General features: G+C 41.5%; 1 protein-coding gene across 2 annotated transcripts in view; it reads left to right on the plus strand.

The window, feature by feature from the left end:
• LOC120540105 (von Willebrand factor A domain-containing protein 7-like) overlaps positions 1 to 19,749 on the plus strand; it is a 96,764-nt gene that overhangs the window by 29,750 nt on the left and 47,265 nt on the right. The window contains exons 16-19 of one of the 2 annotated variants that reach the window (XM_039770594.1): positions 1,013 to 1,094; positions 4,734 to 4,975; positions 6,642 to 6,732; positions 7,561 to 7,756. The exons of the other annotated variant lie outside the window; for it this stretch is intronic. Coding sequence (XP_039626528.1) covers positions 1,013 to 1,094; positions 4,734 to 4,975; positions 6,642 to 6,732; positions 7,561 to 7,575 — 430 coding nt within the window. The 3' untranslated portion in view covers positions 7,576 to 7,756. Of the gene's footprint in view, positions 1 to 1,012; positions 1,095 to 4,733; positions 4,976 to 6,641; positions 6,733 to 7,560; positions 7,757 to 19,749 lie in introns of those variants that run through there. 2 annotated transcript variants of the gene reach the window in all.

Below are 19,749 nucleotides of genomic sequence, written 5' to 3' on the forward strand. Positions count from 1 at the left end.
ACTGTTAGAAATTACATTTTTCTAAGGTTTAATTTTGTGTGATTGATTTGTTGGACGTATAAAGGGACATAAACATTTTATTTTAATATTATGCTTATATTAGGTCAAGCAGACATCCCATTTTTTCCCTGGGGCAGACCTGCTTTTGTACATTGCGTTCCATTTGATGATCAGAATTTAACCAGTTGTCCCATTTTTATTCAGCTGGCCATTAAATAAATGCAAAGCATATGAAACTTCAAGAAAGAACTGCGTGCTTTGATTTACTAAACATCTGCTGTGGTCACTTGATTAATAATTTCTGCACTATTTTGGTAGAAAGAAAAGCTGGTCAACCTATTTTGCATTTTCTGTTTAAAGCAATTCCAATGACAAAGCATGCAAAACACACAATACATCCTAGTATTAATGTGTTGTTACTGTATTGTACTTGTATGATGCATATGAGAGAGTAATCTGTGAAGCAGACGATTGGCTTGTGCACACGTTGGGATGGTGAAGCAGTTGGATGTGATTTTTGTCTGTCTGATCCTCTCATAAGGTGCTAACAGAGGTGTAATTTAGAAAAGGCGCTATATAACTCCAATGTATGATTTTTTTTTATTATTATTCTTATTATAAATATGTGCTGTTCTCTGCTTTGTGTATCAGAAGTGTCAAAATGAACTCAAAAGTAAACGCATCATCCCTCCCTTCCATGATTTTTGTACCCCACCTACTAGATATTTGATCGTTGACTTGACGTTATTTTGAGGTGAATGGGGTTGGTGAGCTTTGCTGGTCTGAATGGCCTGCACTCATCATTTTGTTTTTTCTGATGCTCACGTTGAATAAACGACCAAGCAATTTGGTGGCTAGCAGGAGTTTAGGATCCTTCAGACCTCAAGCTGATGTTATGTTAGACAATCCAGGTGAATACGCTGGCCAGGCTTGTTGGTCCGACTGGCCTGATCTCATCACCATTTTTCTAACATACTAATTACAACCCTCGCCATTCCATGTTTTCTTTCAGCCTCGTGACATTTACAGCTAAAGGTGCCACCTCAACTAACTACCTGAAGAACGTCATAACTGTGGTGCCAAAAGTCACCGAGGTGAGTCTTTTTTTTTTAGCTTTGCAATACTCTCAATTAGAATATTTTGTTTTATCCATCAAAGCACCAAAAACCAGGACTGTAGTATATAAATCCAGGGAGCGCGCACCTGTTTGGAGTACTTTGTGAGACGAGCATCTCTGCGTCTCCAGCAATTGGCTGATGTCGGCAGGCGTGTGCTGGGATTGGTCAATTAAAATCTGCTCGGGTTGAAAATGAGTGAGCAGCCACCAGAGGTCACCCTTTGACTCGGTGGAGTTTTGTGACGGATCTGCTGAGAGTCTGGAAGACGTGAGGAGAGCAGGAAAATTCCGTTAGAATTAACTCAGTTTTAGCAAAATCCTCATTATAATTTTTTTTTTGGTTCTGACTAATTTCCTAGAACTAATATTTAAAAAGCTCATTACAGAAAAATCCACTTTATCTTTAAATTCATTACAATAAAGTCATTTTCTATGAACGAAGCAGCAAAACATGCACATTTCTTCTGGCCTTTGCCCAAAAATCACGATTCAGGAGTTCTGTTGAACGGCCATTGGGACGGCAGGTTTACGTCACTTCATTTTCAACATTCATCACACTCTTTAAACAGAGCAGAGCGTCAGACTGGAGACATTGTGGGCGGATCTCTCTGTGGGACAACTGCCAATCAGATTTGACTTCCGTTCTGCTTGTGGAGCTCTGGAGGTTCATAGCTGGACCCTCACGGTGAACCGAATGCCATTGTCACAGCGGAGGTTGGTAGAGGTCATCCAGGATTGGCTGTGGTGAATCAAGTACAATTGTCAGAGCAGGGGGTGGTCTTCCGCAAGTCCCCATGCAATGCCAGCTTGGTGTATCAAGCATGATTGTTAGAGTGGATTGGGGGGGTGGAGCTACAGGGTGTCACAAAGGTTGAAAGATGCTGCATTAGGTGACATAGACAGCTGTCTGGGATACCATTTCTAAAAGTTACAGGGTGCACACTCCGCACACCGCTGGGTGCTACTTAGTAACTCAATCGACGATCGCTCCAGAAAGTCTGTCCTATGTACACTGTGCTCTGCATACCAAGGGAGGCTTCCTGACTCCCAAAAACCCTTGAAGTGTAGTAATGCTGCTGTGCTCCATGTAGCTTGATGTCAGAGCTGGGAATGACGTCACACCCGAGTAGACTGTGTTCCAGTATAACATTTGGGAAACCCATCCAGATGCCTCCAGGAAAACCTCTGTTGTGCCTGCTCCTTCGAAATAAAAGAAGTCGTCAACAATTCATTATGCTGAATTTTGTATAAGCACCATGTCCACAGATAGAAGCTGCATAGTATTGTGTGAGCGACTAATTTAATGAGAAACAGACAGACGGAAGTGCCAAGAGACAGTAGAATATGACGGCTTTCACTAAAGTTTGTGGTGTACGTCGCCATTATGGATTGATGTCACGATCTGAAGTCGGACAAACTCGGACTTGACAAACCAACCTTGAATTTCTGATTTGGAAATCCGACCTGTTTGGGTTCCAGTTGAATTCTCCCAAATGGAACTCAGAAATTCCAAACTTCCCACTTCAAATGGAACACAGCCTTAGGAATTAGACCTGTGTATGTATTTATTATGGACACTGGGGGTGCTCCAGCTACCTAAATCCAACACAGACAGACACCGGGCACAAGTTTAAAATACAAAGAGCCTTTTGTGGGAAACTCTTCTCATAACAAGTGTTTCCCTCGCCCACTGCCACAAGTACACTCTTGCTTATCCATCCTCAACTCCTCCCACCCAGCAAATTTCATCCACCTTTCGCCCGACTCTGTGAGGCAGGCAACGCCTTTCATTCTATCTACACCAGTAGTGCTTCTGATCTTACACACGTAGTCCATCAGCACTTCCACGTGAGGCGGAAACCCCTTTCAATGGAGCTCCCCAGTCCTGGCAGCACCCATGGAACCCAACATGGCTGAGGTAAAGAACTCCAAGTCCCATGATGCCTTGTGGGAATTTAGTGCACCGCTGCAATCCAGGGGAGCTGCCATCTAGTGTTCTGGATGAGTCACTGCCCTGAAGGAGCTGCTTCTCCCTTCTTTCTGTGTCTTGGGTGTCCTACCTAGGTCAGGCTGCTGGCCATCCCATACAATATATATATAAAACCACAAGCTTTACCTGGTAGGTAACCACCCATACAATCAGATTGTGATTCAGACTACAAATGCCAAGAAGGTCATTACCCAGATCTACATGCTGTCCAATAAACGAACCACATGCCATGGCACAAATTTAAAGAGGCTTTGCCTCTGATGCTGACGTTCAAGGTGCAATGAGTGTGTACACCAGGCGAACCCAGAATTAGGGCGAAACACGTGCTGAGTACTGTTTGCATTATTTGACAGTAAACTATTCAATAATATATATATACTGTATATATATATACAGTATACAGTATATATATATACGTGCATCTCAATAAATTAGAATTTCATCAACAAGTTAATTTATTTCAGTAACTCAATTCAAAAAGTGAAACTCATGTATTATATAGATTCACTACACACAGAGTGATATATTTCAAGCATTTATTTCTTTTCATTTTGCTAATTAATGCCTACAGGTAATGAAAACTAAAAATTCAGTATCTCAAAAAATTACAATATTACATAAGACCGATAAAAAGAAATGATTTTTAGTACAGAAATGTTGGCCTACTGAAAAGTCTATCCATGTAGGTACTCAATATTTGGTCAGGGCTCCTTTTACATGAATTACTTCATAAATGCGGCGTGGCATGGTGGCAATCAGTTTTTGACTACGATTTTGTTTAATGTTTTGTCCGAAGATGTTCGGTTATTCTAGTCTTTCTGGTTTTGATCCGTTTTTACGTCCACAACTTTGATTCTTTGATTCATTTCCCAGTCCTGTTGCTGACTCTCCTCACTGTTGGTGTCAAATCGGTACAATGACTTTCATTGAAATAAATCAAAATGATTAACAAACCCTGGAAACAATTTCTCCTTTGACTTCAGGGGGCATCATACATCCTTAAACCTCCGATACGACTGCTCCGTAGACAATCCCGGGTTCAAACAAAGATAACAGGCATTTTTTTTAAACAAGCAAATTCAATTCTTTTCTCTCTTGCTCTTCTTCTAATCCATGTCAGCTTCATCTTAATTCTCTCCTGGCTGGGGTGTCTTTTAAGCCGGAATTCAGGTGTACTTCCTGTGCAAGGTGAGCCAGGCAGAACCTTGTGGAGAAAGGGGAGTCTGTCTCCAGCCCCTCACTCTGGTGACACCCAAAGACCCCAAAAGGGCTGCCTACCAGATCTAAAAGTCCCATGCAGCCCTTCAGGAGTCAAAATGGAAGCCATACCAGAGGGACCCTGCCACCCAGTATATTCAGAGAACACATGGCGCCCTGGGTGGCAGCCTGTCTCTTTCCTGTCCCTGTGCCCTCCCATCCATGTCTTCCTTTACACTACACATCTAAAAACATGTTATTGCTACAGCAACACGAGTAATATCAGAATTTTCTGTGGTTGTTTCCCATATTGTTTGCTGATATCTTAGTCGCCAACTTTATCAGAAGCTTTGTTATAAGACGATCGAAACAATTATAAAAAGCTCTTCTGCATCTGACCATCGGTTTTATCATCTTCCTCATTCCCAGATTCCAGATGAGGACCCCCCTCAGTACACGATTACAAAACAAGGAGACATCTGCAGAGGAATAAAGAAGAGTCCAAGGATGTGTAAGAGCTTCTTCTGGGATATCTCATTCTTGGCTTGGGACACAAAAAGCGCCGTTACTGTTGAAATCGGTCTGGCAGCTGATGAAACCCCAAAGGTATCTTCACTGAACTGCAATGGCACAGTTAAGTCAGGAGTCCACTGGAGCAGCTGCAAGTACAGGTACGGTGGTGTTTCATCAGTCATCACTGGGCCAAATGCGGAGTGTCCACACTTGACTGCCCTGTCACAGTCAGGGGCCCATTCTTTCTATAGCCCTTCTCGAGAGATTTGACTTCAATGCTGGTGCCAACCCAAGATGAATTGGCAGTGTATAACAGGGCATCCGCCAGCTACCCAGTGTTAAATTTTAGCCAGTGTTGTTGTGCTTGCTCAAGTTTATTTGTCTTTGTATATTTGGAATTCTATGATTTTCTTTATGGTGTCACCTAATTATACAGTTGAGTTCTTCAGCCGAAACTGTAGGATGTTTGAACAGCTTCAGGATAGAGGATCATGTATTTCCATGGATCGACACCACAGTCCATCCCAGGTTACACTGTACTCTGCACATCAATACCACAGTACACCCATCCACCGTGCAAATCCTGCCGACTACGCCAAATGTATTTTTATGGAAACCCCCCATGGTCCAACCCATTTCTACTGTACTGTACACACCAGCGCCACAGTATATCCATCCACAGTGCAAATCCTGCAGACTACGCCAAATGTATTGTCATGGAATCAGAGCACAATCCTGCCACGAGTTCATTTAATTTTTTCTGAAATAAACACATTTTGCTGCCGTGGTTAGTTTTTCAGCACGGAGAGTTTATTGGTAGGTTAAAATAATCTATAGGTATCTGTTTTAAAACACTTACTTTTTTTTATGTATTCTTGTTTTGGAGATGGGTGTATATATTTTGTGGATCTGTTGCTACACAGAGCAAAAGTTTGCTAGGGACGTGGCCTCAAAAATCAATGCTATGAAAGGTGGCCATTTTGGCTTGTTCACTATCCAGCTTTGTGAATAACTTAAAGAATTACTTGCGTTTTTACTTCCTGGTTCTTGCCCATCATTCAACACTTCCTTTGTGGAGTCGGAACAGACCCATCCCAGGTTGCACATTTCACTGATGGGAGGTCCGAAATTTTAAAGTGCTCAGTGAGAAGGTCACAATGGACTCTTCCTCCTCTACTGTACATCCAGATAGTGCACAGAAGCAGTAGAGATGGCTAATAGGATGTTTGGCTGTATAGCGCCCACCTGCTGTGTGGAATACAAATCAAGGGACGTTGCTTATCTGAAGTGCTGTGATGGATTTTGAATTCCATTTTATCAAAAACACATAGTGACACAAAAAAATTCCAGAGAAGGCTAACTAGAGTGATTCAGGACAGTGGAGAGCAAACTAGGAGGAAACGGCTGAAGGAACCGAGTCTTTATAGTTTACGTAACCAGAGATTAAGAGGTGACATGATTTAAAATTAAGAAGGACTTGGTAGAGATGATCAAAGCTTAAAGTGAGTCCATCAACAAGAACACCCGGACAGCAATGGATGATCAGTAAGGAGAAACTTCTCACAAACACTGCAAAGATTTTCTTCACACAGAGCATCACAGACACATAAATGACCAAGCAGTCTGGTGGACAGCAGGACATTCAAAACTCACCTTGATGTTACTTTGGAGGAATTAGGTGGGCAGGCTGTGGGGCTGAATGACCCGTTCTCATCAAAGCGTTTTGAATCTTCTAGAGGTGATCAGATGTTGAACTGATTGTTCTTCTCTGGATCTTACTTGATCTTGGACTTTTATTGCTGATACACCTCTTCACTTTCACAGGTCTGACTGCTGCACTCCATTTGTGACACTCATTCTTAAGGATGCTAAAGGAAATGCAAACCTTCTTGATGTTGGTTTTCGTGGACCTCAGGTATGATCTCCACCAACTGGGTACTCATCATCATAAAGTGGTCTGACACTAAGAGCGATTCTTCTTTGTGAAGTTGCACCTTTTTAAAAGTCATAGCACAAATGTTATGTTCTTGCCAAACTGTAGTGCCACCTAGTGGGCAACAACACCTCTGCCTCTGCCTAGAAATAATACAATTATATATACTGTATATTTAAACTAGCTATGCTAGAGGCTTCACTCGGGGAAATTTCATACGGCAAAGGGCCTCAGTTATATTGCCATCGGTTAATCAGAGGTATCAGAAGTGCTATGGAACTAATTGAGTATTTTTCTGTATACAATATTTGCATTTTTTCCCACTTTAGCAAGGTCTAATCTCGATTATGTGTACCTCTTTTTTTAAAAGAAGAGCAAATAAATGTATATAAAAGTAAATATCTAATATTATCGGCAGGCTATGTGGTGAAGTGGTTAAGGCTTTGGACTTCAAACACCTGAGGCTGTGTGTTCAAATCCCACTGCTGACACCACTATGTGAACAATTCACTTCACCTGCCAGGGCTTCAATTAGTAAGAACAAAACAAACGTAACCAATGGTATCTCATATGTTGTAAGTCACCTCCTTCGATAAAGGCATCAGACAGCTAGTAAGTAATAATAACATAGACACACCTCACAAGTCAGCCAATCTATCCAGATAACACAATGTCTGTGATAGCAGCTGCATCTCCTGCTAACCTGGTGCCATGTTCTGGACCTCTAAAATCTCACAAGAAATTAAACGTGTAAGAGATCCTCCCTCGTACCTTTGGTGGTTTTCACAGGAAGGATACTCTCTGTTTCAGGACGTCGCAGGCTGAGCTCCAAACCAGCTGCCGCAGACCCTGAGGACGACATCTTTGACTTGTGTTGAACCTTTGTGACCTGAGGGACTGCTCTCCGCTCTGAAGCTCCAAGGTCAAGTCTGCTGTGTTTCCATGAATTGGGGTTATTCTGTCTTTTTGTTTTCAATCTGAAATAAAGTCTAAGGCTACAAGCTTACACAATGTGTCCTGTCTGACGTCTTTTGTGCACCATGGAACATCTATGAAGGATCTGAATTACTCAAGGTAGGAAAGGTCCACATGGCATAACAAACTGGATTTAATAAACCGTCTGTATGCCACGTGCCACGCCAAGTTCCTTTATAAATCTCAGTTCAACTTAGAACTGTGCACTCGTACATGCGCTTTTAGCCACTCCCATTGCCCCACCCGACCTGTAACCATATATGGTGTGAAAACCAACACCTTTTTTTGAATATTCATGATCTGATCACCATACAAATTTGGTCATATTCCTGACTGGCACCTTTATAATGAACTATGGGAGAAAGTAGAAAATGAAACTTCAGTGAATGAGAATTTGAGGGATTAGTGACTGAGGTGGAGAACCTCAAAAGCATTTGATTTAATGATGGGAGCCGTGCAGCCTCTGGTCAGAACAGCACTGCAGTTTGACTATCAGTTCTGCAGCTTCGTGGTCCTCTTGCCCTGCCATTGATAAAAGAACAAGCAAAGAAATGAACATCAGTGCTGTCCTTCTTGGGGGAGAAGGGTTTGGGGCTTTGATCATTTTTGATGCTTCCCCATGATGTTCCTACAGGTAAACTTAGAGCACCACAGAGACCCTCACGCCAAGGAAGGCAAATTGGAAAACAGAGAATCTCTCAGACATGTCAAAAAGCATTGATGATGAGGGCCACAAACGGTGCTGTGCCAAGTCATGGTGGACTCAGCAGTACGCCCTTTATTTTTTTAACTAACTCCTTCAATTTCAACATTTTCTAACGTTTAGTTTTCAAACCACTGATAAGAGATGAACAACTCCTAAGGGTGGGACCACTGGTATGAAGAGGAACCTAAAAGAATTTGCCCCTCATTTCTATTCAACATTTGTTGTGACACAAAAACATTTTAATAAAAGATAAAAAAAGCCAACTCCCCTGGCACAAAGTAAGAAGAACAAGAATTGTGCCACATTTGGGCCCCTGAGGTCTGCCTTCTGTTAAGTTGGCATATCTGTGTGGCGTGACACTCCAGTCATCACCTCAGGGGACAGCCCACCGTGTGGGCATGAAGGACAGAACTGTGGTCACCAGTTATGCAGCGTCTCACATTTGGGCTTTGTGTTTTGGGAGAGCAGAGCAGATTTTATTTGTAAAGAGAGCTCATCTCATTGTATTTTACTGCTTGTTTTCTCACTGTTTTGTCTGAAGTGCTTTAATTTAAAACCAAATAACAAATTGCAAAGACTGTTAGAAGTGAAAAGCACTATATGATAGATAGATAGAGAGATAGAGAGAGAGTGAAAGGGTGAAAGGCACTATATGATAGATAGATAGATAGATAGATAGATAGATAGATAGATAGATAGATACTTTATTAATCCCAAGGGGAAATTCACATAATCCAGCAGCAGTATACTGATACAAAGAAACAATATTAAATTAAACAGTAATAAAAATGAAAAAATAAAAAAGCAGACAATAACTTTGAATAATGTTAGCATTTACTCCCCCGGGTGGAACTGAAGAGTCGCATAGTGTGGGGTCTCCTCAGTCTGTCAGTGGAGCAGGACGGTGACAAAAGTCTGTCACTGAAGCTGCTCCTCTGCCTGGAGATGACACTGTTAAGTGGATGCAGTGGATTATTCATGATTGACAGGAGTTTGCTTAATGCCCGTCGCTCTGCCACAGATGTTATAGATAGATAGATAGATAGATAGATAGATAGATAGATAGATAGATAGATAGATAGAGTGAAAGGCACTATATGTGAAAGGCCAATACTATATTGTACTATATGACAGATAGATAAACAGATAGATAGATAGTGTGGTAAGCAGCCTGGACACAGACAAGCGGACATGTTGTTCTCAAACCACCACACGTTTTATTTACAATTATTTACAATAATGTGTCACTCAGGCACTAAATAAAGTCAATGCACAAACCCCAACACAGTCCTGGCCACTCAATGCCTTCTTCTGCGGCCGCCTCCACTCTCCTCTCTTGCCTCGTCCTCTTCCACCCAACTCCAGCCCTGAATGAAGGGAGACGGCCCCTTTTATATTCTCCCGGATGAGCTCCAGATGATTCCTGACACTCCTTTATTGGCCACGCCCCAGTGTGGCGGAAGTGTCGGCTGTTCTCCTAGCAGCTCTCTGGGCACCCTTTTAATTCTTCCCCCCAGCACTGAAGTGCTGAGGTAACAGGTCCCCAAGGCATTGGGGTGCCTCCTGGCGGTGACCACGGGCCCCTACAGGGTGGGGCTTCCATGCCCTCAACCTGTGGCCCCCAAAGCAACCAGGAAGGCGGCCCCCACGTGATCCATGGTGGGTGTAGACCCACATCTGGTCCCTCACGGCATCCCGGCCAGGTCGTTGCCCTTGGCATCCCTGACAATAGATAGATAGATAGATAGATAGATAGATAGATAGATAGATAGATAGATAGATAGATAGATAGATAGATAGATACTTTATTTGGTCTTTTACAGAAGCTCTTTATGTAAATATACACAGTATGTGTATATCTGTGTTACCAGAGCAGTCCAGCCTGTCACTCATGTGGACCCCTATGTGCCTGTAGCAGTGTACCACCTCTTCACCTACTCCCTGAATTGTGACCGGACATTGAGGCTTTTTGGTGTTAGCAGTTTCTTGTTTTTGCTGAAGTTCAGTTGCAGACAATTCTCAAAGTTCTCCCCCTGATTCCTCTCCCTTATCAATAGACCCCCATTAGTGCAGAGTCTAAAGGGAATGTCTGCCAGTGACCTGACCTGCTGTTATACTTCTAGTCAGAGGTCTACAGGGTGAAGAGTAAAGCAGACAGAGTTTGATCACAGAGTCCTTGAGTCTAACAAATGGTGGTCTGCCTGACTGATAGTCCATCATCAGGACACCACAGGCTCATCCACCTTCACATCTCTGAGGTGACCCCATTAACAGGGATGGTGGGATGGTAATGAAATCAAGAGACAGAATCCTCACCATGCTGCCAGCTTTGGCCATATGAGAATAAGCCTTGAAGAGATGACAATCTTTGTCTGAAGTGACTCCAGGTTGTCTGCCACAAGAGGACTCGTATAGCCCAGGACCAGCCACTCGAAGATCTTCATGCTGTGAGATGTAAGTGCCACTGGTTTGTAGTCATTAGGTGAAGAGGTGCCTGCCTTCTTTAGAACAGGCACAATGCAGGACATTTTCAACAGCTGTGGCACATCCTGGAGCCTTGGGGACAACACAAGCAGGTGACAGAGGATCGTACACGTAATGTGCTGAGAAAAGTTGTACAGGACCCATTCTGAGACCCATCTTGTTGAAACTGGCAGCCATGATGAGGGCTTCATTCAAGAACTGTAGGCATTTTAGGTCAGATTTGTCTGGTGTTCCTAATCTGCTTGTCCATTACGGAGACAATGAGGGGACAATACGGAACAATACCATCTGCATGTAACATGAAGAAGAGCTTATTAAGTGTTTATGGGCTCTCCTTAAACACTCCCTCAAATGCTAAGACTTTATATACTGTGGACACGAATAGAAGAAGGACGAGCGACATACAAACTGCATGTGGAGGAGTGAGAAGCTTCAGATGCTTATAATTGGAGCTTCACAGACAAATTACACAATTGAAAGGTACAATCTTTCTTTCTTTCTTTCTTTCTTTCTTTCTTTCTTTCATTCATTTTTGGTTGGCGGTGGGTGGCACCTTTTGGCAATAAAACCAAACCAAGCCCAGATGTATGACATAACCATTCCTTGTGCCAAGACACACATATTTATTAAGGCAGAGAGGCTTTGGCTGTGGAGCAGAACGAGAGCCACGGGCAGAAGAACATGCATCTCCATTCTGGGCTGCTGATTCTGTGTATCGGGTGGGCGTTTGCCTTCCTCCCCAACAAAGATTCCCCTGACTTGGGTCCGAACGACCTCACCGATGAAGACATCACTACCAAAGCCATCCTGAGGGCTGTGGCCACTTTTATGGAAAAAAACCCGCTGCCAGGAAAACCGGCCTTCAAGCCAGGAGAGCTGGTGGGCCTGCGTCCCCTGACTCCGACCAGTCTTTTCAAGGCGTACTTCCGAGGTTGGTCATTTCATGTTTCTTTATTATTGGGGGGTTTGGTAAGGTGGCACGGTGGTTTGTGCTACAGTAATCTCCTACCGACAAGGCAGATTTCTTGGAACCTTTGACATTATGAAGTCCATTTTCTCAGAACTCGTGTAAACGGGTCGATGATGTCGTCGTATCCTGTCAGCCGGTGTTTTCGTTTTAATTTGTTACAAACTGAAATGGCTTCATTTTAGAGCACAGAACAGTTTCTACTTTCTAGCTTACGTCACATTTAATCATCTTCTTTCACAAAGTAAGCGAGTCCGCATCTTACATAGATTTACGTACTACGACTACTGCTACCCACAACTCCCACGTTCCATTCCCACAATTGACTTTATTTTTGCTAACTTACAGCTGCCTTAATAAACTGATTAAAGAAGTTATCACAAACTCCATTTGGAGAGCCGGTTTGTTTGTCACGTGTAGCGTCTGATTATGATAGTGACGCGGATCCTGGACGCCACTGCCCAGCCGGCCCCTCGGATCTAATTGCGAATAAATGACTAAGGCAGGAGGGGCTCACCTCAGGGTGCTGCACGGGGACCTTCAGCAAGCCGGCTACGCCACTGAATACACCAGCGTTTCTCGACCTTTAAGTATTTGTGACCCGAGTATTCATAACAGTTATAATCGCACCCCCCTAATGTTTTTTTGAAAGGAGCCCAGTAATACCAATTTATTCTTTTTTAATGAATGATATATCATAGATGCATATTTTATTATACCGACTTAACTTTTATCGACATTTATCTAACTCTATATTTATTTTTCTAGTTTCAGAATGTAGTTTAAGTTAATTTGTTTTGGATTCAATAGATGTATTTTTTCATATTTTCGATTCTTGTTTTCTTTTTTTCACATCTTTGCGCCCTCTTTTTTGTTACTTTGCGCCCCCCTAGGGGGTCCGCCCCACAGATTGAGAACCACTGGAGTACTCCTTATCCTGTTTGGCTTGAACAAGGCTCACCGCTGACTTTACTTTGTTTCTCACACATGTGTGCTCACAAGTAAACGATCGTTGAGTTTACATGAACACACATAACTGGGTTAAGGTGAGTAACCCGCGGGAGGCACTAACGTCATTTCTTAAGAAGTCCACTTAGGGAGTTTTATGGCCCAATGTCATTAAACAACACACAAAATAAACGAGTTAAATGTCATCATCGGTCAGCGTGAATCTGAAAACAAGTGTGAAGCCTTTAGTAATTTTCTTGTGCTTTACAGATTAGTTTCATTCTTCATGTGTTGCGAAGTCAATGACATCCATTCTCTTCTGAATTGAAACAGGCCATTCAGCCCAACAGAGCTCGCCAGGCCCATCCACTTAATTCTTCTAAAATAACATTAAGTCGAGTTTTGAAAGTTCCTAAAGTCCTGTCGTCTACCACACTTCAGGCAGTCATCATCTTACGACCATTCGACTTATGACCGCTACCGCGTCATACAGGCAAACGACGGTGCACTGCACAAAATAAATCTTGCATGTGTGAAAAATAATAGCTAACTGTACGCAAAAAATAATTAATAAAAATGAGTTTTGATTTTTTAATTCTAATTCAATAAAAAAAAGAATAAATGTAACTTATTTTTCTTAAAATGTAAACTTTTTAACAACTTATTCTATGTAAAAAAAACTACATAGTGAATTAAATTTAATGACACATCGATTTCTTGGTCTTTACAACAACACATTCAGTTGTAACTTTTATCCACAATAAGAGCTGTTTTACTACAAATGTGTAAGTATAAGGAACATTAATTCCGTAATGAATAATAACTAGTATTTCATTTTGTTAGTTACAGACTTAAGCAGTTGTTGTTTTTCACAAAACCTTTGAAACATGGCGAGCAAAGTATGGCATCCTTTTAACAACCTACCTCATTTCTCGGATAGCTACGTGTGTTCATATCTATATTTGATCGCTTGAAACTACCATTTTACACAGAAATGAGACTTTCAGTTAAGTTTGAGAACGATATGCCGTCTGTCCTACACTACGATCTGTAAACAGCGTAAAAAGACGATTGCCTGACCGTCACCGTGTTATTTGACATCTCATTTAATTAATGTTCTGCTTAGGCCATCTATTTTCTGGTTCATTTTTAACACTGTGATTTATTTAGCGATGTTCGATTTCCTATTTCCTATTTTATTTCATGATTTTCGCTATCGCATACTGAAAAGTAGTGGAAAAGGCAGCCATTCATGTAACGGGATATGCTGGCGTAAATGCAGGACGTGTTTGAAGAGCGGCACCTGCCTCAGCATTTCACCCTCACTCCTTATCCGTCCCGTTTACCTCTCATTCCTCAGACGTCACTTGATTGAGGTATACTTTGTGTGTAAGTTAAAAAAAAAATTGCATATTAAAATATACTCCTATATTTATTTTTTGTTAAATATTTTTAGTTTCACCAAGAGAATTTTCAGTAAAGGTCACTGTAAGAAAAGGCAAGTCTTGCAGTATAATTCTACACTGTAAAAATTTTTAGTGACTTCAACTAAAAAAAATAAGTCAACATTCTGCATACAAAATTTGGAGTAAAGTGAACTTCATCACAAAAAGTTACATCAACTCAAAATATCACTTTTTAAAAAAAGGATAATAAACTTAAAGTGTGTTACCTGAACTAAATATTGTAAGTCTTTTGTACTTTACGCCTCAAAACTCAACATTTTAAATTCTGTATAATTATATATTTAAGTTACTGTAACTTATGAATTTGTGTTGTGGACTGCTTATGTTGTACTAATTCGCTTTAGTACAGTAAACTCACACAAAACATTTTCACATTATTTATTAAAAAAAACAATAAAACCACACATTATAAAAATAACTGAACAATTTTTTTTTAAAGTTAAAATAGATTCTTAACAGTACTTCTTAAAACAGCCTACAATAATATATAAGAAAGGAATATTTGGTCAATTAGTTCTTCACTCAGGCGTCATTGCATTATTTGGGGAATTAACTGAATTAACACTAGAATTACCAGAGCCTACGAAAAAACTCGTAATTCCGTCCCACCTTAAATCGCTTCTTAAAATCGTTCACACCTCTCCGCCAGCGTCTTTTGTCATCTAAATGTGCTGATAAAAATCAGGCTGCAAGCAGCCGGCTATTCCATCCCCCACCGACTTAGAACGGGCACAAACTTCTCCCAGCTCAGGCCTTGATTGATTATCTGGGATTGAAGTGGAGTTTTAGAGTGGAATTAATAGATCATTATTTGGAATACACGCATTTCACGTTTGTTCCGCTTCTACAGTAATCCATGTAAACACATTTTTAAACAGAAACGTTTTTCATATTGTAGTAGTAAATGACAAAATGTAAGGATAAACTATACAGTATAATGTATGAAGTCTGAAGTTTAAATATCAAACACTTTCACAAAAGGTACAAATATAATAGAACAAGTATGCTTTTATTCAAAAATATAACTGCAGAAAAAAGCCACCTTAGCATGCCATATTGACACATACTTAATACAGCTGCCATGATAGTGTAATGGTATCAGCCGCTGACTAGTATCCAAAAGGTCACGAGTTTGATCCCACATGGCTCAGTTTTGAGAAGTAAACTGCTCTTATTCTTAATATTTTAGAATTAAAAACATGTATTTGATTTCAGTGTGTAACAGCCAGTAATTTATGATACTTGTAAAGGTTCGTTTTTTTTTTTTTATTCACTTTTCATTCTCTCAGTCGTTTTCAGATCCTTCCCTACCCCCCATCTGACACTGCTGTTTCCACATAAAGACGCGCTGTAGCTCTGCAGCGTACTTGTGACTGCATTCTTGTACCAATGCTTGCGAACTGAACTGCCTGCGTGCACTTTTCGTAGCATTACACGTCTATTTTTTGTGCATGCCCGTGTCGCTCAAACACAGGAACATATGTTGGTGTACAAGAATAAAAAACAAGTGCACTTTTATTCTAGACTATAAGTGAAGAAAAAATAAAGCAAGTTACAGTAGGCGGTTGATACGACAGCTTGTGTGGTGCAATGCTAAGAACTGCTGATTTCCGATCCGTGCTATATAAAATCATTACATTCAAATATTAACAATTTCCACACACCCTTCCTACATTTACGACATGTGTACTTGTTGCAGTGTACACACCTCTCTGTGCTATGGTTCCTATTACACTGAATGAGCGCCTGACATTATACTTTCTTCAATATATAAATAACATTCGAGTATAGCACATACTGTTATATTTGTATCTTTTGTGAAAGTGTTTGATATTTGGACTTCAGGCTTCATACATTATATAGTTTATGCCTACATTTTGTCATTTACTACTACAATATGAAAAACGTTTCTGTTTTTAAAAATGTGTTTACACGGATTACTGTAGAAACGGAACACACGTGAAATGCGTGTGTTCCAAATAATGATCTATTATTTCCACTCTAAAACTCCCCTTCACTCCCAGATAATCAATCAAGGCGTGAGCTGGGAGAAGTTTGTGCCTTTCTAAATCGGTGGGGAGATGGAATAGCCGGCTGCTTGCAGCCTGATTTTTATCAGCACATTTAGATGACAAAAGACGCTGGCGGAGAGGTGTGAACGATTTTAAGAAGCGATTTAAGGTGGGACGGAATTACGAGTTTTTTCATAGGCTCTGGTAATTCTAGTGTTAACTAATTAATATCATGCATTCATATAAGGCAATTGCAAAAATATTATCAAGACATGCCTGTACCCAAGAAACTAAGAATCATTGTTAATCTTTTATAATTATCATAAAGATTTTGATTTCTGCTGCCTTAAGCAAGTTCAAATTTCCATTAACATTTGAATGTCAGTCATTCACTAAAAATTATCCTCCGACTTTTGATTTAATTTTCATAACTCAGTTACTGTGACTATCTGGGTATGTTCAGATAAATAAAGATATTTGTTATACAGTCATTACTGTCCTACCTATATTGCATCATTGCTCTTTTTTTTAGTGTAATTCAAATGAAAATCGGAGTATCCATCCATCCATCCTCTTCCGCTTATCCGAGGTCGGGTTGCGGGGGCAGCAGCTTCAGCAGAGAGGCCCAGACTTCCCTCTCCCCGGCCACTTCTTCCAGCTCTTCCAGGGGAATCGTGAGGCATTCCGATGCCAGCCGAGAGTCATAGTCCCTCCAGCATGTCCTGGGTCTTTCCCAGGGCCACCTCCCAGTTAGATGTGCCCAGAACACCTCACCAGGGAGGCGTCCAGGAGGCATCCTGATCCGATGCCCAAGCCACCTCATCTGACTCCTCTCGATGCGGAGGAGCAGCAGCTCTACTCTGAGCTTCTCACCCTATCTTTAAGGGAAAGCCCAGACACCCTGTGGAGGAAACTCATTTCAGCCGCTTGTATTCGTGATCTCGTTCTTTCGGTCACTACCCATAGCTCATGACCATAGGTGAGGGTAGGAGCGTAGATCGACTGGTAAATTGAGAGCTTTGCCTTACGGCTCAGCTCCTTTTTCACCACGACAGACCGATGCAGAGCCCACATCACTGCGGATGCCGCACCGATCCGCCTGTCGATCTCACAGTCCATTCTTCCCTCACTCGTGAACAAGACCCCGAGATACTTGAACTCCTCCACTTGGGGCAGGATCTCTCCCCCAACCCTGAGAGGGCACTCCACCCTTTTCCGGCTGAGGACCATGCTCTCGGATTTGGAGGTGCTGATTCTCATCCCAGCCGCTTCACACTCAGCTGCGAACCGATCCAGAGGGAGCTGAAGATCACGGCCTGATGAAGCAAACAGGACAACATCATCTGCAAAAAGCAGTGAGCCAATCCTGAGTCCACCAAACCGGACCCCCTCAACACCCTGGCTGAGCCTAGAAATTCTGTCCATAAAAGTTACAAACAGAATCGGTGACAAAGGGCAGCCCCTTTTCATTGTCAAAATCGGAGTAGCATAAAAATATTTGTGCCACTATTATATTTAAGCAAACTCATTTATTTTAGGTAAATTTGAGTAAATTAATAAATTAAGTGTATTCAATAGTGCAGTATATTAAATCTACTCAAAAATATTGCTTGTAATTTGTTGCCTTTTTTTTTTAAGTACTTTCAACACATTTTGTACAGCGTTCACCACGCCAGCTCCGTATGCCGTGAATCATTCATCACGATCTCAGTTTATTACCAGCAGCGGTTTCGATGACGTTCAGTTACATTTGTCATGCAATTACTGGAAAAATGGCGATTGATCTCGACACAGAAATGCAGGCGGTCAAGCAGTATGAGGGAGGAAAGAAAGCGAATGCAATGGTCTGGGACTTTGTTATCCCATTGCAAGATCGGCGTTTGGGTGTGGCAAGTGGGGCGACCACCCCAGGCCCCGCGTCCAAGGGGTGGCTGCTTTTGCGGTCCGCGTGTCTCGTTATATATATATATATATATATATATATATATATATATATATATATATATATATATATATATATATATATATATATATATCCATCCATCCATCCATTTTCTAACCCGCTGAATCGAATAGGGTCACGGGGTCTGCTGGAGCCAATCCCAGCCAACACAGGGCACAAGGCAGGAACTAATCCTGGGCAGGGTGCCAACCCACCGCAGTATATATATATATATATATATATATATATATATATATATATATATATATATATATATATATATATACAGTATATACAGTATATACTGGAGAATATAACTTGACAAATCCACTTGAACGAGACACGCGGACCGCAAAAGCGGCCATGCACCCCTTGGTCCAGCTGCAAATATTCTTCTATAGACCTTCTCTTCCATATATATATGGCTAAGTCAGCGTGATCAGGAGGGGCGGGGGTATTGGGTGTACATTTTATATATATTATATTTAAGATGCTTCTAAGAGGAACCCTTTTAAAATCCCTGTTCAAGGTCAAATTCCGTACATGTAGTCTTTGAAAACATTCCACAGTCCAAATAGTTGAATGCACAAAAACGCGTATCGCTAATAATAACCGGCAGACATGACATCAACGTGAGTTATGACTTCGACATCCCACATATCGAGACTCAGTATACTTGCAATTTGGGTCCTTTTTCTTGAAGAGGCCCTATTAATTTCCGTATGACACCACATCGCATTTCGTACTGTCGTGGTATTGTCATGAATTATGAATTGCACTTTTTTAATAGATTATATCGTTATATTTTGATAAAGTCCGCGTGTTATCTTGCAAAAATTTACCTGCACTGTAATGAGAAAATCCTGTGTATGTTAACATTATTTTTATTAAATTCGCACGCAGGTTATACAGTCCACACATACCGTTAACAGCGTTTGACGTAACCGGCCCCGCGTGGGATTTGTCAGCCCGAGGCACCCCCTGCCCACCCCTAAGGCCGCCTCTGTTCCATTATAACGGGTGATCACTACACGCACTGGGCTGCTGTGCTCCGGCTTTGAATCCCGTTAACCTTCACAGCTTCTGAGTTGTGACTCACGATGTGCCGCCATGAAGGGGTCGTGAAACCCCACTGAACTCCTTTATCTGTTAATGTGTATTATTAACGGGCTGAAATATTAAAACAGAAAGCATACGAGCGCTCAGACTCTGCCAGCACAAGTCCTCCGCTCACAGTTAACACAATGAACACCACGAGAGGCGCACGCTGATGAAGTAACACAACACGACACAGAAAGGATTTGAGATGTCAAAGGTTAGGCACCCATGTGATCAACAGTAATAACAACACAAACTAATTTACAAAAAACAATAATAGAAAATCTACACAGCGTGCTTAATATTTGGCAACGAGGATGGTGAGTTTTTGTTTTCTTCCACCACCACCTCAATTTCTAGCTTTACTCGGGCCCGAGCCCCTGGACTCGTTGGTGACAGTC

Source organism: Polypterus senegalus, chromosome 12, assembly GCF_016835505.1.
Source record: "Polypterus senegalus isolate Bchr_013 chromosome 12, ASM1683550v1, whole genome shotgun sequence".
Taxonomy (NCBI): domain Eukaryota; kingdom Metazoa; phylum Chordata; class Cladistia; order Polypteriformes; family Polypteridae; genus Polypterus; species Polypterus senegalus.